Raw genomic sequence first — 24,370 nt, forward strand, 5'->3', positions numbered from 1 at the left:
ATCCAACATTTCTGATACCTCTCTCTGTTGAACGCTGTGCTGTGTGCTGAGTACTGGGGGCCAGATATCTAAACTTTGAGAGTCCCCTGGGGGCTGCTAAGGTGCCCATTGCCCTGGCAGATGCGGGAGCTGCAGCATGAGAACAACGGCACCTTCCTGGGCTTCTTCGTGGCCCCTGGGGTCAGTGCTCTGGTGATGGAGCACTGTGCCCGGGGCAGCCTGGAGGACCTGCTGCAGAATGAGGCTCTGCGGCTGGACTGGACTTTCAAGGCCTCCCTGCTGCTGGATTTGATCCATGTGAGAACCCTTCCCAGGCCTGGAGCTGTGGGGGCATCGGGGAGGGAAGGGAGACAAGGGATGCTCAGATTTCCCAGGCCTGGGCTCTTTCTACTTTGTCTAACTGAGAAAAGTCTAAACAGTGTGGCAAAGGGTGAGGGGAGGCAGGAAGGTTTCCTGGGGTCTGTGGGAATTCTGAGTGAAGCAGGGGTCCTTTTCATTCACCGCAGGCCTAAGGGGCCCCCGATATTCCACTCCAGGGGGTGCGGTATCTGCACCATCGGCACTTCCCTCATGGCCGCCTCAAGTCCCGAAACTGCGTGGTAGACGGGGGCTTTGTGCGGAAGATCACTGAGCACGGTTATGCGGAGCTCCTGGGTGCTCAGCGGGCTCCCCGCCCCCAGCCAGCCCCAGAAGGTCAGCTCAGGGGTGAGCAGGGGGCTGCCAGTAGGTTCTGAGGCCTCTGTTTAAGCCAGGTGCTTGTGAGGCAAGGAGAGAGGGAGAGATGTCTGGTCCTCATGTACTTCCTGTGGTGTGACTTTGAATTGATGGCTTTTCCTCTCTGAGCCTCAAGACCCTTACCTGTGAATGGGGGAGGACAGATGCCCCTCCCTTCCCCAGGGCTGCAGGGACAGAGCGATGACACCACATGTGTGAAGTGCCGCCCCGCTTGGCCAGCCGGGGTGGTCAGTGGGTGACGGCGGCGTGGCCTCATCCTGTGATTGCAGAGCTGCTGTGGACGGCTCCAGAGCTGCCCCGGGGGCCCAGGGCACCCGGGCCGGGTACCCTCAAAGGAGGTATCTTCAGCGTTGGCATTATCCTGCAGGAGGTACTGACTCGAGGCCTGCCCTACGGCTCTTCATGGCTCTCAGCAGAGGTACAGCATCCTTCTCCTCCTTCGTGTCCCTGGCTGAGTCCCCACATAGTTGAGGAGCTCTGTGAGCCTCAGGAAACTGGGGCCTGAAAATAACCACATGGACACACATGCCTGGTTTGACGGTGAGAATTGGGTTTCTTTTGCTTAAGCCAGGCAGCTTTCAGCAGCTCTGCCAAAATGGCAGCTGACCAGCTCCAGGGCTAAACACTTTGGTTTCTGGGTATAAACCCAAGCCCTTCCTTCCTCTCCCAATGTCATTGCCATGTCCAAAGGTGCTCATGCCCTAACCACCCGGCTGCCCAGCACAGACTTTGTGTCTAGACCTCAGTTCTTCCCTTGGATCACTTACTTGCTACACGACCTTACACAAATCACTTACCCTCTCTGAGCCTCAGTTTTCCCATCTTTATAGTGAGGATCAGATTTAAAAATGTGTCAAACATCCAGTCCATGGCTGATGTCACCAGTCTGCTCAGTATTTGGGGGCTTGGTCCTCTGCCTCAGTGCAGCTCCTTGAAGAGCATCTTTGTCCCTGTGCTTTTTGATGTAATCACTCACACCTTCCCCATCATCACCTGGTCGTAGACAGTTTCTCTTCTGACTCCAGTGCCAGGGCCCAACTTCAGAAACATTTCCTCCCCTTCTGTGTTCTCCCTGGACCCTAGGCTGCTCTTCTAGTTGTCCCCCTGCTGCCTCTGCCCAGTTCCAGGGGCCTGCCCCACAGATACCCTGCATCTCGGCCCTCAGTACAGGCAGTGATGGAACAGAGCCCACCACCCCTCCGCCACCAGATGGATAAACTTTAACTCACAGGGAGGCCCAGTGTTGCTTCTTTTCTCCACCAAAGCATTGCTCACTGAATAATGAACATTCCAGGCCCCAAATTTATGGGGTGGAAGAGTAGAAAGGGGAGGGGCTTGGTCATGCCTTTTGTTCAACTCTCCTCAGCTGCCCTCTCCCACTCCCCGCCAACATCTGCCTGCTGAGAGAGGGGGGACCAGCCAGATGGGGGTCTGTAAGCCATGCCACCATGCAGGGCCCTTCAGGCCAGGGCTTCTCAGGCTTTAGGGACCAGGTCTGGAACCCAGGGTCACCCCTGGAGTGGGCTGTCAGTCCTGGACCTGCCACTGCCTGCCTGTACTTTTCCTGGTCTCAGGGAGTAAAATGTCAAGAGCAAAGTCTTTGGGGGACACGAACTTAAGCCCAGCTCCACACCAATTCACCTCATGACTGAGTAAATCTCTTTCAGGCTCTGAGCCTCAGTTTTCTCATCTGTAAAATGGGGACCATAATGCCTGCATCCCAGAGTATTTGTGAGACTTCAGTGAAATGCTTTAGACAAAGTGCCTGGCACACGGTGGGCCTTGGGTGGTTTTAGGGGTGTGCTAGTGGGGAATCCCAGGTTCTCTCCTGAGTCTCCCAGTTGGAAGGAGACCTCCTTGCTCTTAGAAATAGCATCTTTTTAAGATCCTGTGGTGCGCGGGAGGCACTTCAGTTTCCAAAGCCCTTCATGTGCGTGATTCCATTGGACAGCACTGTGAGGCAGGCAAGAGCACTCTTTGCAGAGATGAATGAAGTGAGGCTCAGGGAGGGGAAGGGATGCCCCAGCGGGAAGCCGTGGGTCTGAGATTTGGGTGAGCTCAGCCTCGTGCCTTAAAGTCTCCTGGAGTCACCCACAGAGCATCTTCTCTATGGAGCTGGATGTGCAGCCTCCCGCGTCAGCGGCCGGCAGGGCTGCTGCATCACAGTGACACATTGGGTGTGGACAGTGGGCCCGGCGTGGGGAGAGAACACGAGACCTGGCCTGGCCTGGGCCAGGGGTTCCCAACGTGCTTGCCTGTGAGCACTCCACGTTAATGACAAAAAAGTTTGGAGCCTCACATGCTGTTATTTGACTTTTAATATCCGCTGACTGAGAAACTGCCCATAGACAAAACTCTGCTCTGAAATCAGCGATGCTTTGAAATGGATCTGTGCTTGATTCATCACAACACCATCTGAATACTTTTGAAAAAGAGCTGGACGTGTGTGTATGTGCATGTGGGATATATGATTGGTTCCATCTGCGCACACTCCTTTGCCAGCACATACGGCTTCCCAGACCCTTTACTCAGAGGCCGTAAGGGTCTGACACCTGCAGACTGGGAACCCCTGGGCAGAGAAAATCATGCAGGCCGGGAGGCTATCAGGCCCAGTCCTAGCCTCTGCTTTTTTACTGGCCTTGTGGTTGTGGGTGACCCGCTTCACCACCCTGGAACCTCAGTTTCCCTGTCTGTAAAATGGGACAGTGAATCATGGGCTACCCCCAACAAGGAGGCCAGCAAAGGGAAATCCAGAAAGAAGCTTCTTCTCACTAGTTCCAAGGGACCCACCTCCTCACTGCCTCTGAGGAGCATCCCAGCCCTCCTTAGAGATTAACCCACTATGCCTCTAACAGTCCTGTGAGGTCTGTACTATATTATGATGCCTTTTTGATAGGTGAGGAAACTGAGGCTCAGAGAAATGGCATAACTTGTACAGAATGTAAGCAGATAATCTCAAAATCCCCTCCTCTGCCGCTGAGCGCCTGAGCTTGGTACCCAGCCTCTCCTCCTCCTGGTGCGCCCGTGAATCTCTCAGCTCCCTCAGGCTCCCCTACATTCCCGAGGTGGGGTTTTTTCTGTCAGTTGTTAGATGGGGAAACCGAGGCACAGAGTGATGGCAAGTGCAGAGACGGAGCTGGATCGCTCATCTATCTGACCTCGACTTAGTCTGTGGTCTTCACCATGTGGAGCAGGGACAGGAAGATCCACAGCAGGGGTTGTCCTGGGAAAACAGTCATCAGGACGATGATACTGATAAGCAGAGGGTCTCGCTTCACACTTGTGTAGCTCTGGCACCAGGTAGCCACCCGCCCGGTGGGGGTGGTAGGAAGAGCCACAGCGCCCAGGTCTCCAGCACATTCGTGGGCATTGCTGGCAACAGAGCCGTAACCAATTGTGAGGGTTCAGGGGTTGGGGTGAACCTAGCACCCCCACATCTAGCATCTTTAATCTCCTCCCTCAGCACCCCTCTCAGGAAGGCAGTTTATTAAGCTCATTTCACAGATGGGGAGACTGAGGCTCAGAGAGATCACTGTCTTGTTCACCATCTCACAGAGAGGTGATGGTGGGTCCAGAATTCAAACTCTGTTCTCCTGTCTCCCAGGCTGAGACCCTTTCCCTAGCCACACTCGATGTTGGCGGGGAGGACCCAGGAAAAGAGCAATGGTCCACTGGCCAGTATGCCCCGGGGCACAGAACAAGGAGCCGAGGAATACCCTCAAGGCCTGATGTCTGCACCCCCACAGGCCCACACTGACCCGCCCCCCACCCCAGGATCCCAGGCCCACCCATTACCACCAGCCCTCCTGGGGACCTCAGCCCCACTGCCCCGCCTGTGTTTGTTGCAGAAATCATCAGGAAGGCGGTGTCTCCCCCTCCCCTGTGCCGGCCCCTGGTGTCTCCTGACCACGGGCCACCTGAGTGCATCCAGCTGATGGAGCAGTGCTGGGAGGAGGCTCCAGAGGACAGACCCAACCTGGACCAGATCTGCAGCCAGGTCAGTGCCCCCAGAGGAGTCGGCGGCTCATAAGAAATGGCTGATCAGCTCTCCTCGCTTTCCCCAGTGGGGGCCCCACGCCACCCCCGCGGCCTGCAAACCCTATGCAGAGAGGGGGCAGCAGGCCGGCGTCATCAACCCTGAGGGTGGGAACTGAGGTGCACCATCGGAGGGATGCTTTCTCAGGACTCCGGGTTCAGGGACGTTTGGCTTCCTGAGCACCAAGGCCCGTGCTCAGTGCTGCGCTTACTTCGTTTAACCCTCATGATAGCCCTCTGAGGAAGCACTGCTGTCATCAGGGCTTTACAAGAGAGGAACCCAGGCATGGGAAGGGGAGGGGATTTGCCAAAGGTGAGGGAGGGAAAGGTGGGGCTAGAACCCAAACCCAGGTTTGTCTCTGCAGCGCTGATGCTGAGAAGCCCAGCCCTGTGCCAGGCCTCCTGGCACCAGAGCACAGGGGCCATTTGTGGCTGTGAAGGCAGCACTGCTTCCCTGCATCGGGGAAAGGATGATGTGAGGGGGACGGGGCCCCCCAGGCCTGCCTTGGGGACTGCATTGGGAGGGGTGAGGCAAGCCTGTACGAGTTTGCAGAGCAGTGGTGGAGGGTGTGGGCCTGACTGAGCTGGCTAATGGCTCCCACAGGGCCAACCCTTCAAGCCTGAGGTGACATCCCGTTCCTGCCCTCCACTCCCCAGCCACAGTGGGATGTTGCCAAGGAGAGGCTCAGGGAGCGAGAGGGGCATCCAGACAGGTGATGAGGGAGTGAGAGGCAGGAAGACAGGAGAAACACACAGGTTCCAAAGGGAAATGTGGACCTCAGAGTGCATGAGCTCTCAGTGGCCACTGTGAGGGTGGGTTGCAGAGCTAGGATGAGCAACCAGCTCTTTTTTTTTTTTTTTTCATGAGTTGCTATTGTATTTTTTTTTTAACATACAATAAACTGCATATATTTAGAGTGTACAATTTGGTATCCCAATCTCACAATTCATTCCCTCCCAACCCTCCATGCTTTCCCCAGCTGGTGTCCATATGTTTATTCTTTACATCTGTGTCTCTATTTCTGCCTTGCAAACTGGTTGATCTGCACCATTTTTCTATATTCCACACATATGTGTTAATATACGATATTTGTTTTTCTCTTTCTGACTCACTTCCCTCTGTATGACAGTTTCTAGGTCCATCCACATCTCTACAAATGTCCCAGCTTCATTGCTTTTTACAGCTGAGTAATATTCCATTGTATGTATGTACCACATCTTTTTTATCCATTCATCTGTTGATGGACATTTAGGTAAGCAACCAGTTCTTAAAACACCAGCCTAGAATCTTGCCAGGGGTCAGAGATTGCCATGGCCAGAGAGGTGGGGGAGAAGGCTCTTGCCCTGAGTGAGGGGTGACTGTGGGAGAAGAGCCTGCCTAAGGCTCAGTGGCAGAGAAGGCAGGGATGGGCACATGATATACTCCACATGCAGAACATGGGAATTACACCACACTGTGGGGAGGCTAAGGGTCAGAGAAGCTGCATTCAGATCTATGCTGCCACTTACCTACTACTTGACCTTGGCCAAATTGATTGCACTGTTGAGCCTCAGATCTTCTTAGCTGATGCCTAGAAAGACTAACTTTGGTCTAACTTGACATACTGGTGTGACCATCAAGTGAAATAACTAAGTAAGAAGAAAAAGAAAAAGTAATTTTCTGAGGAGAGAATGAGGAGAAAGAGCACTGACCTTGAAGTCGAAAGATGGGCTATATTCATATAACATTGTTCTGGGAGTACCAGCCAATGCAATTAAGCAAGAAAATCAATGCTGCAAAGGAAGAAGAAAATGATTGTTATTTGCAGATCCTGTGATTTTGCTCCCGGGCAATGTGAGGGAAACAATGGAAAACACATTTCAAATGATAAAATAATTCAGTGGGGTGGCTGGTGATAACGTTAATATGTAATAGACCTCAGTTTGAAACTCAGTTCCACCATTATCATTGTCCTTGGCAAGGTATACTTCTCAGATCATTTGTTTCCTAATTTATAAAATGGGGGCCCCTCTTTGCAGAGATGACCTTACAGTCAGCTTCTTGTCCATGTTGCTGTCTCAAGGTTAGCAGCTGTCACACCCATGGCAACTGACCTCTAGAGCTTATGCCTCTGCTTTTAATGCGCAATCAAAATAGGTGCTCTTCAGGGCCTGCTGCCACTCCCCACCTTACAGACATTTGCCTGAGAGAAGCAGTATTAATGAAGGTTGGATATGCACACCTACGCACATACACACACACACACACACACACATCAAGATGCTGGATTTAGACAGGAATGAACCCCTCCACTTTGATCATCATTAATTTGCTTCTCCTGCTGACTGCACTTTGCGAAAGTGCAAACCACATGGGGGAATTTTGTAGTAAGTCTCCCTAGGAAACGGGTGCCATATTTCCTATGAAGTTGTTGTTGAAGGTACAATTTATAACAACATGTGAATGTTCTCTTATGAAGGCCTAGGAGAGATACTTCTTTTTGCTCAGTACCAGCAGTAGTTGTGTTCCTTTTGAGCAACTAGTTTGATACTCCATTGTCTTGTGGACTCCATAGATTATGTAATCTCTATTTCCTTCTTTGTTTTGTTGCTAGGAAGCTCATATCCAAAATTGTGACCAAATTCTAGCATGTGTTTTACATATAGACCTCACTCCTGGATTAACTTTTTTTTTTAACCTTTACTCTCCTTTTGTCCCAGTGCCCTTACATATTTATTATTTTATTTTGGAAAAATTTTTTTGAACAAGGAGAGAAATAAAGAGGTAGAAATAGATTATATATATAAATAATCTACATATATCGCTTCTATCTATCTAACCATCTATTCACCCACCCATCCATCCACTTAATCTTTGAGAACAAAGAATGCCTTTTCCACAGTGTTTCTGTGAGAACCAGTGTGTTTGTTAATAGTGGTGCAATGCTGGGTATGGGTTCCTTTGCAAAGTCCTCTCCCTGCCTGTCTGCCTCATGGAGAGTCAACCCATTTTTCCTCCCAGCCATCTGTGCTTTTGCTTGTCAGAGCTGCCATCCCTTGTCTATTTTATATCTGCTCCCTGCCATCTGGCTCTTCTAGTGAGGGACTATGTCTGGTTCGTTCCTGTGGCTCAGATTCTCAACCTGTGGGCCGAGTGTGCTGCCCTTTATGGACAAATTGGGACTTTCATTCCCTTATCAGTTCAAAAGCATCAACCAAGGCAAGAAGACCAGTGTTGCTGACTCTATGCTGCGGATGCTGGAGAAGCATTCCCAGAACCTGGAGGACCTGATCCAGGAGCGGACTGAGGAGCTGGAGCTGGAGAGACAGAAGACGGAAAGGTTGCTCTCGCAGATGCTCCCATTGTGAGTGGACGTGATTGTGCCTCTAGCCTCAGTGGCTCTGAGCATGGGACCTGGGACATAGTAGGTGCTCAGTGAATATGGGTTTTTTGAATTCATTCACTTATTGTTTATTTATCCTGCATATTTTTATAGAACCCTTGTATATATTAGGCACTGTGCTGGGCACAGGAGTATTGAATTTCTGCTGCCTCTTTCCCTTGGGAACAAAAACAAGGCACAGTGTCCCCCATCTGACTCTCCCCCCCTGCCCCAGATCCCCTGATACTCATCCCAGGATTTTCCCCAAAATATCCCTCCCTTACTTCCAACTGTGGAAAGAGGGTCCTCCCATCTTGCGACTCTGGCCCTTCCCATCCATTCAGGTCCATGAGTGAAGCTCTGAAAATGGGATTGACTGTGGAGCCAGAGTACTTTGACCACATTGCCATATACTTCAGTGACATTGTGGGCTTTACTACCATCTCAGCCCTGAGTGAGCCCATTGAGGTGGTGGGCTTGCTCAATGACCTCTACACATTGTTTGATGCTGTTCAGGGCAACCATGATGTGTATAAGGTGAGAGGACCAGGAGGCAGGCATTCCATCTCTTCCTCCTCTATGTTGTGTTTGCATCATACATTTACTTCCAGTCATTTATTTCTGCATTTTTATCAGTAAGCTATTGCTGTATAACAGATGACCCCCAAACTCAATAGTATAAAACGATAAGCATTTACTATTGCTCACAAGCCCATAGGTCCAGCTGGAAAGTTCTCTTGACTCAGATGGGCTCACTCATACATCTGTGGTCAGTTGTGGGTGAGAGGAAGCTCTGCCGATCTTGGCTGGACTCTGGAGCCTTGGCTAGGACAACTCAGTTCTGATCCACATGGTATCTCACCATTCAGCAGGCAAGTTGGTGTTGTTTACATGGTGTGGCAGGGTTCTGAGCGAGAAGGCAAAAGCCCAGAAGCTTGTTGACGTCTAAGCTGGGATCAGGAACATTGATATTTCCAACATATTCTATCAGTCAAAGCAAAACAAAAGGCCAACACAGATTTCAAGAGGTGGGGAAATAAATTCTACCTCTGCCAGGCAAGGGCTGACAGATGAGTCAGTTTCTGAGCCTGCCTCAGGGAGCTCTCAGTGCTGTAAGTAAAAGACAATGATAACCCACTATGAAAGTGATGATCAGAGGAGGCTGGGGGGGCCCCCAATCCAGCTAGAAGTAGATGTGTAAAGAGCAAGGAAGGCTTCCTGGAGGAGGTGCTGTCTTCCTAGCATTGTCCAGCCTGAGTATGATTGCTTCAGGCAAACAATGGGGAAATAATATGCTAAAGCTTGAGGCTTGAGAGGGTGGGCCTATTAAGTGTGAGGGATACTGAATGGGTTGTAATGGCTAGACATGCAGTGGGCCAGCGGTGGGAGTGGGTGGTGGGTAGGGGACACTGGAGGGGGCAGCAGGGTCCTTGGCAGAGCCTCCAAGACCCTCCACGAACTAGTCCCTATGCACCTCTTGATTCTGGGTTTGAGTCCCACCCTGAACTCCAGTTTCTGTGTCACTTTGGCTTCCACTCTCTGGGCCTCTGTTCCCTCATCTATAAAACAGGAATAATGACTCCAGTCCCAGGGGGTTCACAGATGATGCGCAGATCCTCTCCCCCTGGTAGAAGTGCTGTGTAAACTGTGAGCTTGTGAAAATGAGTAGCCCCCTGCCCTTGAGGGGCCTTCCCACACCACCCCTGGCCCTATTCTGATCCAGCTGTTGGCGGGGGAGGGGGTCCTCGGTCAGCCTCAGACATGGTGGAGGAGGTGGGGAGGGAGCTCCCAGGAAACAGGCTTACTCTGGCTCCCCTGGCCTTCACCTTTGTTTGTGACCTGCCAGCCCCATCCTGCCACAGCTCTCCAGGAAAGCTGGGACTGTGGAGGGCCAGGCCCTGGGCTAAAGCCAGGATGGAAAAGATGCATGGGCAGGAAGTTTCAGAGGAGAGAACTAACTCTTTGTGGTGCCAGGAAGTCTGCTGGTAGCATTCAGTGTCCTGACAACAGTGATCGCCAGTACTTATTGAGTGTTTACTGCATACCAGACACTGGTATACAGTCTAGATGCCTTATATGTATTAACCCATTTGATCATCATAACAATCTATGAGGTAGGTAATAGCAACCCTAATTTACAGATGAAGAAACAGGTGGTTAAGCAGCTTGTCTAATTACATAGTCCCAACAGGATGTGAAGCTGAGATTTGAACTTGGGCATTCTGGTCCTGAAACCCCTTCATCAGGGCTCACCATCCCAGGACACAGACATCCTCAGGATAAAGCCATAAGTTCGTTGTGGCCCCAAGCCCCTCCAGGAGCTGGCCCCACCTCCCTCCCCACTGCATCTCCGCACTCCGCCTCTGCAGTCCTTTGTATTCCTCACATAAGCTTTGCTCTCTCTAGCCACGAGGCCTTTGCCCATGCTGTTCCCTCCTCCTGGAACTCTGCTCTCCCTCCTCTTCTGCCCTCTTCTGCTCATCCTCCTGGTCTCAGGTTAGCTTCCCTGCCCTCCCAGACAGGTTTAGGAGCTCCTGTGTGATGCTCTCATAACTACCCCTGGATCTGTTAGTTCCAACCTAAACCACTCTGTCCCCAGTGCTTGGCAATGTCCAACTCATGGTAGGTCCTCAGGAAATATGTGTTGATTAAATAAGGAGCTAACTAAGGCCCAGAGAGGGAAGTGTCTTGCCCGAGGTCACATAGCTGGTAGGAGACAGAGCCAGAACAGGAAACTGCCATGTCCACCACCACCGCCCAGCTCCATCCGCTGCCCCACACTGACCCACAGAGACGTGAGCCACTGGTTTTCCTAGCACACAGCTTCCCTCCCATTCCCCTTTCAGGACCCCATGTTCCTAACCCAGCCCACGGTCTGAGGCGTTCTCTATCATGCTGGCTGGGTTTCCCTCTTGCCTCCAGAGCCGCCATGGGCCCCAGGAAAAGATTCCTCATCTCATCTTGCTGAGCCCTGCAGCTTTGATGTGCCCTGAGTCACTCCTGGCCTTGTCTCTTCCTCCCCTGTTAATCTTTTCTCACACGTGTCCCTCCCAGCTCTGAATCATGCTTTCTGATCTGCTCTGAACTCTGGCCAAGAGGTCTGCATCTTTCTGGCAGAGTGCAATGAAATAAAACAAGGCCCGCACACCCATCCAGATGTGGGGAAACAGGAGGCCGGGTCCTCCCCATGTGCAAGCGCATCTCTCATCACTCACGCGGCCGCCTTGGTTTCCCGCCCGACCCAGCAGGATCTGGTTACTGCTCTTTAATCCGGTCTGGGCTGGGAGGCGGCCAGGCGATCATTTCCTGGTTCCACAGGGGTCTGCGATTCTCTCCCAGCACGCACTTTTATGGACAGAACTCCGGAGCAGGGCCCGTGTGGGCTGCGGGGGACGAGAAGGTTTACCTCAGCCATTCGGCCCGGCCCGGAGGGTGAGCCTGGCCCCGGCCACACCGCTGAGCCACCCTGGGCACATCGCTTCACTTCTCTGAGCCTCAAGCTCCTGTTTGTAAAACAGAGGAGCAAGTGCCTATGGCTTAGGGTGGTTCTGCAGATTAAGCAGAGTAAGACGAAGTGCTGTTGTTCATACTCACACGGCGAAGAGCACCCGCGTGTGCAGGTGCTGAGGCCCCCGCTGAAAGCACAGAATGGGGGGAGGGGTATAGGAGCACCAGTTAAGCATCTGCAGAGGACTGGCCTGGCCAGGGATTGTCACAGGGTATCTCACGTAACCTCACAATGCCCTTCAGAGGCATGGGTTATTATCCCTGCTGTACAGATGCGGATACAGGCTCAGAGAGGTAGGTGATTCGCCCAAGGTCACACAGCAAGCCAGTGGCGGAGTTAGAATTCACCTGCGTGTTTGTTAGTGGAAACAAACACCCAGCTCTTTGCACCCACCTCTCCTCTGGCTGTGTTCTCCCCGCTGCAAGCGCCACGCCTGCGTGTGAGGAGCAGCAGTCCCTGCTTGCAGCTGAGTGCCCCCTGTGACGGGAGTCTCTCAGTGATCATCTTTGGGAGTCTGAGCTCCTAGAAAGCAGGGCCTGTGCCTGGTCATCTTTCAGCTGCTGGGGTTCTAGGGCTGGTTATTAATTACACCAAGCTCTCCAGCTCAGGTGGCAGGCAGGTGGAGGGCTAGAGGCCAGCTTCGCCACTTGGAGAATGTGGTCTGGATGTGAGGCCACCTTGGGGCTTTCTACTGCTCCTCCTCCCCAGTCTGGACCTTGGGTCACCCACCTGAGGTAGTGCTGGGTCCTTAGAGTCAGTCTGCTGTCCACAATTGCAGCCGCACACCTGGCGGGCTGGAAGTGGGGCCAGCAAGCAGTAGGTCTCTCAGGCTGCCTCTGGGAGGCAGGAATTGGCCTAGATGCACGTGCTGACCACGTGCAGGGCAGGAACAGGGAAACCCCACATAGCAGGCAGATTCTCCCCAGTAGAGAGAGAGAAAGGGCCCAAGCCATGTGCATCAAGAGGCAGCATAGCATACGGGCTCTGGAGCTGGACTGAGCAAGTTCAACTCTGTGCTGTGTGATGTTGGCGAGTGACAGCCTCTCTGGTCCAGTTTCTGTCTGCAAAATGGCAATAGTAATAGTCTACTCACAGAATTCTTGTGCAGATCTAATGCATTAATGTTTGTAAAGGGTTTGGAATAGTGTCTGGCACGTAATAACTGCTATATGAGTATTTAACCTTCTCCCAATCTTGCCAATCAGATAATGCATTCATCCTTCTGTGGGGAAGAAGGATGTAGGCAGAGGGAAAGGCAGGGCTTGCTCATATTTTTCCTTCGGGGAACGTGGGGTGGGAGGTCTCTCTCCTCTGGAAATGTACACAGAGAGGGGCAGCCCTGCCCCTGCCCCTGCCACATTCACGCCAGCCAACAGGTAAGTGCTGGGTGGGCAACAGCGAAAGATGGGGAGGGAGGTGGAGGTCACAGCCCTGAGGAAGGAAACATCTTTTTCCCAGCTGGTGACCGGGGAGATTTAATGGACTTGATGCAGTGAGAACTGGGCTGATGAGAGGCTCGGATCTCAACAGACAGGGACTGGCGGAGACCATTTCAGGCAGAGGGGCCGGGCCATCAGGGCCTGGAAGTGAGCGAGCACCGAGTTTGGCTGAAGCGTGGGGAACCAGGAGCAACTGTTAGGAATAAGCCTGGAAATTCTGCAGATCATGGGAGTCCCCGATTACTAGTTCCAAGGGGAGTGAATTTTAAGCTGTTTGCTGTAGGGAGCAAATTTAAGTATCTGAGTGGAATGTGGCATGATTAGGGCAGATCACCTCCCAGTATTGGGGCAGGGATAGAGTCGGGGGCCAAGGTAGTAGGGCACAGTCGACAGCTAATGGAGTGTGAAAGAGATTTATTGAATTATAGAGCCCCCTGTGTGCATGAGAAGCATCATCAATATTATTATTGTCTACCAGGTGCTGAGGGAGAGTGGACATGGCCGGCCAGAGGGAAGGCAAGTGGTGCCCACATGTGCCTGCTGTAGGAGTGGCAGTGCAGGAGCTGGGCTCTTTAGCCTGCAGATGGGAAGACTCCTGGGGTAGAGTCACCATCTTCAACATTGGCTGGCCTGGCCTGTGGCAGGGGAGAAGGCCCTGGTATACATCTATATCCCCAGCACCTGGAACGGGGCCTTCAGTGTAGAGAGTGAGCTTCAGAATAGGAAAGATTTGTGGCTTAAGTCCAGGAGGTAGAGCTGGAACCAGCAGGTGAAAGGCAGGTTGCCATTCAACTCTACTTTTGTAAATCAGAATTGCCTAGAGGGAGAAGCAGCCACCTCAAGAAGGAGACATGAGCAGGCCCAGACAGCCACTGGGGAGGCAAGTGGGTGGCCTTTAAACTCCCTCCTAATTCTGAGGTTCTGGGATTCTATTGTCTCCAAAACCATTAGCCCAGGAGAAGATGATGATAATGATGGTGGTGGTGGTGGTGATGATGGTGATGGTGATGATGGTGATGGTGATGGTGGTGGCGATGATGATGATGGTGGTGATGGTGATGGTGGTGGTGGTGATGATGATGATGGTGGCGATGGTGATGGTGGTGGTGATGATGATGATGGTGGTGATGGTGATGGTGGTGGTGATGGTGATGGTGGTGGTGGTGATGGTGATGGTGGTGGTGATGGTGATGATGGTGGTGATGGTGATGGTGGTGGTGGTGATGGTGATGGTGGTGGTGATGATGATGGTGATGGTGATGGTGGTGGTGGTGATGGTGATGGTGGTGATGGTGATGGTGGTGATGGTGATGGTGGTGGTGATGATGATGATGGTGGTGATGGTGATGGTGGTGGTGATGATGATGGTGGTGATGGTGATGGTGGTGGTGATGATGATGGTGGTGGTGGTGATGGTGATGATGGTGGTGATGATGATGATGGTGGTGATGGTGGTGGTGGTGGTGGTGGTGATGATAGTGGTGACGATGATGGTGATGGTGATGGTTGTGATGATGATGATGATGGTAAAGAGAGAAGTCTCTGTTTATTGAGCATCTATGATGAAACTGGCTCTTAAATCTTTATCTTTAATATGCATTTCATGTAAGAGGAACTGAGGCTTGCACAGGTGAAGTGGCCTGACCAAGGTAAATGGCAAAGCCAGGGTTTATATCCACATCTATCAGATTTCAAACTCTACATTCTTTTCAGTACACCTTGGAAAGTCAAGTGTTTGGGAAATAGGCTATATATCCAATACACATTCATTCCTCTGCAGCTGAAGCCCTGATCGTCTGCTGTGGCATTGTGCAGATGGGGCACCCAGGTCTGCTGCCAAGGAGCTCATGGCCTGGGGTCAGAGATGACACCTGCAATTCAGACAAAGGCGATCTGAAATGTGCAGGTCTAATTGTTGTTAGAGCGGCTGGGATGGGAGGCCTGGGAAAGATGGCACTGTGGGCCAGGGACACGAGGACTGGGTCAGGGGCTCAGGAGAGGCAGCCTTGTGTGGGATGTGGGTCAGTCCATGGAGGGGGGTTCTTCTCCTGAAGCATGAAGGCTGTGACTTCCAGGTGGAGACCATCGGGGATGCCTACATGGTGGCATTGGGGCTTCCCCAGCGCAACGGGAGCCGGCATGTGGCTGAGATTGCCAACATGGCCTTGGACATCCTCAGCTCTGTGGGCGACTTCCAGATGAGGCATGCGCCCACTGTGCCCATTCGCATCAGGGCTGGCCTGCACTCACGTATGGACTTGGGGCTGTGGGAGTGTCCCAACCCTGCCTGGGGTGCTGGCTGGGGCAACCCCAATGGTGTGCTTCTGGAATCCTGAGATTCTGAAATCCATAATAGAAAATTTTTACATTTCTTTTTTTCTTCTATTATTTTAAGGTTCTAAGATGTTATAAATCAAAGAATCTGTGATGCTCAGATTCACATTTGTTTTCTTTAATCTCAGCATCTGTCAAGGGCATCTAAGTCCATGCTGAGGAGCTGATAGTCTGATGGAAGAGGCAGAACAGAGACCTTCTGTGGTCATGCAGACAGCTAAATGTTTGCTGGGGGGGGACTAGGAGAGACCTCAGGGTCTCTACTATAGCATATCCTTCTCATGCCCTCACCCCTTCCCCCTCCATAACTTCACCTGTGGGATAAAGTCCAAACTCCCCACCCCCCATAGCCTCCAAAGCCCTTGCTAATCTCTCCGTCCTCATCTTCCACCATTTTCCACTTGGTACTCCATCCATACCCAGCCACTTTCAGTTTCCCACAGGCATGTGGGCCCTTTGCCTCTGTGCCTTTGCCCCTGCTGTTCCTTGCCCACTCCTTATCTCGTCCTTCAAGACACAGCTTATGTAGAGCCTCCTCCAGGAAGTCCTCTGGGCTGGGTCAGAGTCCCCTTTCTGGGCTGGCACAGCCCTGGTGCTTCCCTCTTCACAACACTGATTAGAGTTTATACAGCTCCCCTCCACCAGGCTGGGGGCTCCCTAAGAGCAGTGCCTGGCTCCGATTTATCTGTCCCAACCTACCCCCAGCCCAGAGCCTGGCACAGATGTCATCTCCTTTCTGGGTGTTCTTAGAGATTCCATATAGCTTCATCCTCACCCCCCAGCTGGAGCCCAAGATGTGAGGTGGTGACAGCAGTTTGGGGGGAAGGGTGGGAAGAACAAGACTTCTCTTGAGTCCAAGACCTGCTGGAGCTCACTGGGCACATTTGAGTTTCAGGGCCCTGCGTGGCAGGGGTCGTGGGTCTCACTATGCCTCGGTACTGCCTCTTTGGGGACACTGTTAACACCGCATCCCGGATGGAGTCTACAGGACTGCGTGAGTGTCTCATATTTCTATACTGCCCAGGGAAGGACTCTCTCAATGACCCCTGCAGCCTGGCTGTTTGAAAGAGTGCTTAGTAACCAAATCAACACCTGGTGGCAGTGTACCCTAGTTATCAGTAAGACAACTAGAAGGAGATGATGTGTGTTACTGGTTCTTTTAACTTTACACAGGGCTTTGGAGGTGATCTCATGAGAGAATTAACAGGGAACAATGACCTGAGAGCAGGAAACCTGGGTCCTCACCCTGACTGGGTCCAGTGTGCTTAGTGTCCTTGAGCAAAATGCTCTTCCTCTAGGTCTCGGTTTCCCCATCTCTACAATAAGGAGACCCCTTTCAATTAAAAAAAAATGCCATTTTTGACCTTTGCTGACAGCAGGAGCCACTCCAATGGCTCGGTTGGAGCAGCTGAAAAATTTGGGCCTCTGCTTCTGGCTGCACAGCTTGTGTGCTCCCTAATGTCACTCAGCATACATCCTGCTTAACCAGATGAGATGGCCCTAGTGGGGAGCCCTGCCCTTAAAAGAAAAATAACTGCTTAACTGCGCTGACTCAGCCTTCAAAGACTTCCCTACAAGTAGAGATCATGTTCCTAGGGTTCTGATTTCATCTTGAGTTCTTCTTCTTTTTTTTTTTTTTAATTAATTAATTTATTTATTTATTTATTTTATTGGCTGTGTTGGGTCTTTGTTGCTGCACATGGGCTTTCTCTAGTTGCGGTGAGCGGGGGCTACTCTTCATTGTGGTGTGCGGGCCTCTCATTGTGGTGGCCTCTCATTGCAGAGCACGGGCCCTAGGCGCATGGGCTTCAGTAGTTGTGGCACATGGGCTCAATAGTTGTGGTTCACAGGCTCTAGAGCACAGGCTCAATAGTTGTGGCGCATGGGCTTAGTTGCTCCATGGCATGTGGTATCTTCCTGGGGCAGGGATCAAACCTGTGTCTCCTGCATTGGCAGGTGGATTCTTACCCACTGTGCCACCTAGGAAGTCCCTTGAGTTCTTCTTAACACTCAATCCATGTAATTTGCTTTTCCTTGAGAATTCTACTTTAGTGCCCAGCAATCTACTAAGGGGACAAGAGGGCCAGGCGAAAGGTATTGCAGGAATCAGAATTGTGTGCATGACTGGCTGGAACTGGGGCTGTTACAGGCTGTTAATGATTTTGCCAAACACTAGGTATGCTGTCACCAGGTGGTAACTTGCCTTCTACCTTTCTTCTCAGCATACAGAATTCATGTCAGCAGAAGCACCATGCAGACACTGCTCAGCCTGGATGAAGGCTACAAAATTGATACCAGAGGCCAGACTGAGCTAAAGGTGAGAGACTTTCTTTCCTGGGATTGATGGAAGATGTCTCCAAAGGTCCACTTTCTGCACGCAGCAGGAGAGATTCTCATCTGACTGATATAGCTAAAGGAAATGCCAGCCTGGGAGCTGACCACCTTTAGTGTCCTCCTCACTCCACAAACTCTAAGGAAAGATCTCTTCCTAGAATCCCCCACCTCGTTTGGCTCCTCATAAGCAGGAGGACCAGGGCAGATAAGTTACTTCTATTGATGGACAGCATGCTGGTGCACAACAGATATTAACATATTTATTACCACAGAGGTAATGAAAAGAGGATCCATGTCCCCATTTTACAGTTGAGGAAATTAAATTAGAGAGGCAAAGAGACTTGTCCAAAGTCACACAACTGAATCCTAGGTCTGGTGGCTCCAAAGCCTATGCCTTCTCCATAGCACTGTTGGGCTCCTACTCATCCTTCAGAACCCTAGCACAGACCTCAGCTCTCACTGAAGCCTGCCCTGACCAGGAATACCACGCTTCTTCCTTTCCCCCAGCATAATTATCATGCCTTCTCTGTGCATCCACCAGTCCCACAGCTGGCCTCTGCTGTTCCCAGTGTGGTGTTGGGTTATATCTGCTCATCAGCCCTGAAAAGGCAGAGATTGGTCTGTCACCTCTGCATTCTTTTTTTTAATGTTAATGTTCAGTAAATGTAATGGTACCAACCTATGAATGACTCTTCTTCGTACCCCACCCCCTTCCATTTCCTCAACTAGGGCCAGGCCTGCTGGAGTGACTGGAGCAGCCTAGGCACCTAAAGGCCCAGGGCTGTGACTGGGCCCCAGAAATCAGGTGCTCCACAGGATTCACTTCATTAAATGGCAGAATGTCAGAGCAGCAGCTCAGAGAGGAGCAGTAACTTGTCCAAAATCTCACAGCCTGTGAGGGCCTGCATAAGCGGAATCCTTTGCTTTGGAGGCTGAGGTTATGGGAGAGTGAGCTGGAGTAAGGGCAAGTGTGTCTTGTTTGGGGGAGTAGGCGCTAGATGTCCTAAGAAACAGAGAATTCTGTTCACAGAAGGGGATGCAGAGTGGGAGTGGGGAGGGCAGTATGCTAACCTCGGGTTCTTTGGATTGACCTGAGGAATCCAAGGAGCAATACCCATCCCTGGTCCAGGTGGGGTATGAAACTTCTAGGACAGCCAATCCTGACCCCACAGGCAGCTGCACCCCCACCCCAGTGAAGCCACTGGATCCTTCAACAGTTTGGGAGAATCACAAATCACAGAATCCTGGGGTCTTAGCATTCCATGTCTGCTGGTTATAGAACTCATGAGGATTTATTTACTTCTCTAATGGATAAGCATTAATTCATTTAATCCTCACAACAACTCTATGAGGTATTCAGGAAACTGAGGCACAGAGAGGTAAAGTTGGCCAAAGTCACACAGCTAGCAAGAGACAGAACCAGGATTTGGACCCAGACAGTCTGCCTCCAGGCTGCTCTCCTCCCAGCTGTGGGAATCGCACCTCTGCCCTTGCTTTCTGCTTGAGAAGGTTTGCTCAGCCCCTTTCCTGTCTCTTCCAGGGGAAGGGCTTCGAGGAAACCTACTGGCTGGCGGGGAAAGCGGGCTTCCCCAGATCCCTCCCCACACCTCTGGACATGAAACCCGGGTGAGTAAGAGGAATTTCCTCCAAAGCTTGGCCTCTGTTGTTTGAAATTTGATACTTGTTATTTTTCTGATTATAAAGGTATTACCTGCATAGTGGGAAAATTTGGAAAATACAGAATACTTGAATGATTAAATAATCACCATCTTTCCACTCTGGAGAGACAGCCACTGTTAGCACCTTAGCATGGTTCCTGCCAGCCTGTTTCTGATGGGTTTGTCATGGATGAGATCATGCTGCCTCTGTAACTTCTCATTCTGATCTGTGCTTTCTGCTCAATGTCCTGAGCACCCTGGGTATCATTCAGAGCACTTTACACACGCTTGTGGTTACAGGATCAGGATTGCAACATGTGGGGGCCTTGATTAGTTCAACCTCCCTCTTGCTGCTGAGCACGTAGAGTCTTCCCGATCTGAGCCAGTTACAGGTGATATGTTTGTCACCATTCAGATTATTTCTGCTGATGAGGAACTTACAGATCAAAGGCCCTCATGTTTTAGAGGCCAAAAGAAGCCGATTCTCAGAGAGCTGGTGCCTGCTCTGCGTTTGGGCTCTTTCATTTGTCCTCTGTTCTTTGCGACCCCATGTCCCTTGCTGACGGCAACACAGGTGAGGCGGTGGGGGAAGCAAGGACATTTGACTGCAATGTGCTGTTCCTCACCCTTTTCCACTTGAGCAGCGGGCAGTTCACAGCGGGCCAGAGGGCAGAGGGCACGGGTGCTGGCCATTGCTGAGAATTAGTTTTCTAGAAATGAGGAGGCCCTGGGGCCCACGGGGACCCACAGGTTCATTCCACCAATGGGTGGCTAGCCTAGGCATGGAGAGAGCCCCATCAGGGGCCCACAGCACAACCACATCAGAGCTTCCTGCCCAGGATCTTACCTTCATTAGAACTTCCAACTGGCTCCTCTCAGCCGTTCCAGGATGGCCCCCTCCTATCCCTCAAAGACGAGAAATGTGTGAGGCACACATGGGCTTCCTGGGGAAAGACCAGCACTAAAGCAGCCTAGGCTGCCGGTCCTCCAAGGGGAAGGACTGATACGGACAGGGGCCAAGGGCAGTCAGAGCAGACATTTCCTTTCCCTGCCCCCCCTGCTGTCAGGGTGCCCCCAGGCCTCAGAACCAAGGGAACGCAGGCAGAGCAGTGCCTGGGGGTAGGCAGTGCCTGGTTCATGTTCATCCCTGAGTGCCCTCCCTGACACACACTGGGGTCCAGCGAGGTGGCCGGGCGGGGGGGGGGGGTGTCTGGGCACACGCTTGCGTATGGAGAGGCCCTCAGGGTGCAGAACACACACAGATGCACCCTTTTAATAAGGACACTCCAGACTCCTGGGTACGAAACCAGCTTGGGTTCACAGAAAGGCCTCTACACATCCCTGGGTCCTTCGACTTTGCAGATAGCTTGCTGGGAGAGGACCCGTCTCAGGACTGGCTGTGTGACCTCGGGCAGGTCCCTGACCACCCTGGGCCTTCCCAAGATCCCCAGCAGTCCCAGCTCACCTGCCCGCAGGAAAGCAGCTGCGGCCCGGCCCCCTCGCCTTGTTCAGTCCATCTGGGTCCTCTACTCCAGCTGCCTTTCTGGCCTGAAACAGCAAGCTGTCCTCTAACCTCCCAGCCCGGGGCGCCCACCCCATTTCTGGCTCCACGTGCAGCCACGCCTCTCAGAAAGCGCGTCTGCTGATGCTGACTTCACTTCCTCATCTCCCACTCCTGCCGGGCCCCTGCAGCCTGACTTCCACCCCCGCCCGCTCAGAAGGCTCTGTGCGGTCACCGGTGACCTCCACCCATGTCACCAGCTCCGTGGGCAGTTTTAGTTCCCAGCGTGATTGCGTGGTAGCATTTCCCATCTCCCTCTTCCTAGAAAGGCTCTCCAAGGCCTTCCCGGGCCCCAGCTGTGCTCCCCGTCTCCAACTCCTCCTCCCTGGGCTCCCCGTCAGCTCTTCTCCTCTCCCCAACCCTTCCATGCTGGGGCTGCACAGGGCTCCTCCCTGGGGCATCCCTTCCTGTCCCCACAACGCTGATGACACACCTCCTGGACCTTGGCCCCCAACCCCCTTCTGAGCTCCAGGCCCTTGCAGCTCATGCTGCCCCCTCAACAGCTCTTTCTGGAGCGCTCATGGGACCTCAGACCCACCAGTTTCACCTGGCAGCCTGGCCTCCACCAGAGTTCTCTTCTCGTGGGTGGCCTTGCCACCCTCAGTCAAAAAGCCAGACGCTGTCCCGGAGTCCTCAGCAGGTCCCGCGGCTCTGCCTCCATCACAGCCCCACGCCGATGGCTTCTCCGTCACCCCCGCTCTCCTGGCCACTGCAGGGGCTCCTCACCATTTCCCCTCATCTGTCTCTGCCCGGCAGCCAGAGTGACCTTTAAATAAAACACAGACATGATTCATATGGAAGTTCCCCATTTAATACCTTCTGGGTCTCCCTACCTGAACTTTTTCATGCTGCCTCTGAGGTCCCGCTCTGTCCCGCCTGGGCCTGCCCCCCAGGCTCAGCTTTCCAGCACCTTCCGTGTCAGTCACCTCCTCGGGGCCTCCCTGCTGCTCCTCAAGACACCTCAGGGCCTGGCCGATGTGCCTGCGGGTCTGCGGGTCCCAGGCACCAAGGGAGGTGAGCTCCCACGTCTCTCCCGTGGGCCACTGGTTGCGCAGGCACTGGGCAGCCCAGCTCCCAGCTCCCCCCACCCCATCCTGGGAGGGGGAACCAGCAAGTCTGGTGGCCGTCTGTCATCCCGAGCTCTCCCAGCGGATGACTTTTCCACTCCAGGCCAGAAACTTCAGAAAGGGCCAGCAACATTTTCATCTTCCTGGCTCAGGGAGGGAAGAGAGCAGAGATTAGCCCCAGTGAGCTCCACCTGACCTGGGAGCCTCTCAGGCCTCTAGGCAGCAGGGAAGAATCCCACACCCACCGAGGTCTACGGGCTCAGATCCAGCAGGTGGAATCACAGGGGCCTGAGCACACAAGTGCACCCGCATATGCACACGCACACTCCACCTGGCATGGGCATCAGATGCGTACACACGCAGAAACAGCACCACACGCCCCTCCGTTTGCTCGGAGATGAGATCACAGGCAGACCCACAGACACACAGAAAGACACTCAGGCAGACACACAGAATCTCTGCAGGAAAGGCCAGCTGGATGGGAACTTGTCTTGGAATTGTGTTTATGAGGCAGTTACCAAATTTTTACTTGAACTTTGTGCTATAGCTGTTTTTTTAAAAAATATTTATTTATTTATTATTTATTTTGTCTGCAATGGGTCTTAGTTGCAGCATGCAGGATCATCATTGCGGCATGCAGACTCTTAGTTGTGGCACGCATGTGGGATCTAGTTCCCCGACTAGGGATTGAACTCAGGCCCCCTGCATTGGGAACATGGAATCTTACCCACTGGACCACTAGGGAAGTCCCTATAGCTTTGTATTTAAGTCAAGTTTTCTCAAGATGCTTTTATCCTCCCTTTCTATATTTGCCATATCTGCATAAGTTATTTATCTTTATATTTGGGATTGTTTTGGGAAGCTGGTGGAGATCAGGGGAAGGGGACAAAAGAAAACCCTCGTGTTTTGGTGTAGCCACAACCCAGGCAGAAGTGCCCACAGATGGGCCTCCTGTCACCTGTCACAGAGACACTCCACACAGGGGCCCCTTCTCTTCACTCTGCCCCTGACGACCAGGCTCAGGAGTATCCCTGCCAGGTTGCTGTGAGGTCCTGGCAGTCACTCACAGCCTTGCTTCCTTCTCTGTGCAAAGGCGATAAATAACCCTGCTCATTGCTCCTCTGGGCACACATGGGAAGCAGATGAGAAAATGAAAATGTGCACAGGCTGTCCCTATCCTGATTTGTATCACACCCTGAGAGTCATAAAGCTCCTCACCCCAAAGTGTTAGGGGACAGAGCTGGGGCTAGCTCTGCATCTCCTGGGAGGCCTCTGGACTCAAAGCCACACACATGGGACTTCCCTGGTGGCGCAGTGGTTAAGAATCTGCCTGCCAGTGCAGGGGACATGGGCTTGATCCCTGGTCTGGGAAGATCCCACATGCTGTGGAGCAACTAAGCCTGTGTGCCACAATTACTGAGCCTGCATGCTACAACTACTGAAGCCTGCACGCCTAGAGCCCATGCTCTGCAACAAAAGAAGCCACCACACTGAGAAGCTTGCACACCACAATGAAGAGTAGCCCCTGCTTGCAGCAACTGGAGAAAGTCCACGCACAGCAATGAAGACCCAACAAAGCAAAAAAAAAAAAAAAAAAAGCCACACATGCAAATGAGTGAGCGGCTCTTTACCTTCCTGGGGCCTAAAGTTCCTTTAAAGTTCAAAGTGCAGAGGGCAGTGGTATGCTTGTGGCAGGGCTACTGCAGGGATCAGGAGAAGCCAAGGAGAGCGAGGGGCTCCTTGTAATTGGCTGTGGGCTCTAAGTGCCCACCACTGTTGTTCTGGGTGGGGGGTTATTATTCTTGTTTGTCCTTTTTCCCTAGGGACCCCTGGCAGGAACTCATAAACCAAGAAATCAAGGTGGCCTTTGCCAAAGCCCACCAGAGCAGAGCTGAGCCCTGGAGTGTCGGGAGGGCCTTGGCCAGGCCCTGAGGAGAGGGGCAGAGCAGGGCAGGAGCTTATACCAGCCCAGAGACTCCTGTGCCTAGACACCTCCAGGCCCTCTCCCTGCTCCACTCTCTGCAAAGAACTCCCTTGCTGAGGTCCCTGGCAGCCACCCGGGCAGTCATTAATATGTGACCTAGAGCAAGTAATTGACGCATTCCTGTGTGAATTCTACAGGTTAACTTGCCTCTTAACACAGAAACAATAAAAATAGAAATATTCCCTTCCTTTCACGTAGTGCTTTGTTCTTGACAAAAGGTTCTGACTCTGAGAGCTCGTTATAGACCTCCCCATTCTCTCTATTGAGAACACTGCCCCCGTCATACAGCTGAGGTGCCCAGGCCCCAAGGGAGAAGGTTATTTGTCCTGAGTGGCACAGCTGCCACAGCTGCA

The 24,370-nt window shown here is 52.4% G+C and overlaps 1 protein-coding gene and 1 long non-coding RNA gene across 2 annotated transcripts in view; one reads left to right on the forward strand and one right to left on the reverse strand.

Annotated features, from left to right (window-relative positions):
• The window catches only part of LOC130860909 (guanylate cyclase D-like), a 33,452-nt gene extending 14,075 nt beyond the window's left edge, over nucleotides 1-19,377 (forward strand). Inside the window, exons 8-17 of the mRNA XM_057749447.1 lie at nucleotides 121-297; nucleotides 537-693; nucleotides 1,005-1,153; nucleotides 4,340-4,413; nucleotides 4,510-4,732; nucleotides 7,951-8,114; nucleotides 8,477-8,669; nucleotides 15,134-15,329; nucleotides 17,636-17,730; nucleotides 19,288-19,377. Of these exons, the coding sequence (XP_057605430.1) occupies nucleotides 121-297; nucleotides 537-693; nucleotides 1,005-1,153; nucleotides 4,340-4,413; nucleotides 4,510-4,732; nucleotides 7,951-8,114; nucleotides 8,477-8,669; nucleotides 15,134-15,329; nucleotides 17,636-17,730; nucleotides 19,288-19,377 (1,518 nt within the window). The remainder of the gene's footprint in view (nucleotides 1-120; nucleotides 298-536; nucleotides 694-1,004; nucleotides 1,154-4,339; nucleotides 4,414-4,509; nucleotides 4,733-7,950; nucleotides 8,115-8,476; nucleotides 8,670-15,133; nucleotides 15,330-17,635; nucleotides 17,731-19,287) is intronic.
• A 902-nt stretch (nucleotides 19,378-20,279) lies between these two features.
• LOC130861206 (uncharacterized) lies at nucleotides 20,280-21,694 on the reverse strand. Its single transcript, XR_009055548.1, has 3 exons — nucleotides 21,514-21,694; nucleotides 20,871-20,953; nucleotides 20,280-20,305 (listed from the first exon to the last, which is right to left on the reverse strand). It is a non-coding gene; the product is annotated as an uncharacterized LOC130861206 (long non-coding RNA).
• Nucleotides 21,695-24,370: the final 2,676 nt, after the last annotated feature.

The sequence above is a fragment of the Hippopotamus amphibius genome, chromosome 9, assembly GCF_030028045.1.
Source record: "Hippopotamus amphibius kiboko isolate mHipAmp2 chromosome 9, mHipAmp2.hap2, whole genome shotgun sequence".
Lineage (NCBI taxonomy): Eukaryota > Metazoa > Chordata > Mammalia > Artiodactyla > Hippopotamidae > Hippopotamus > Hippopotamus amphibius.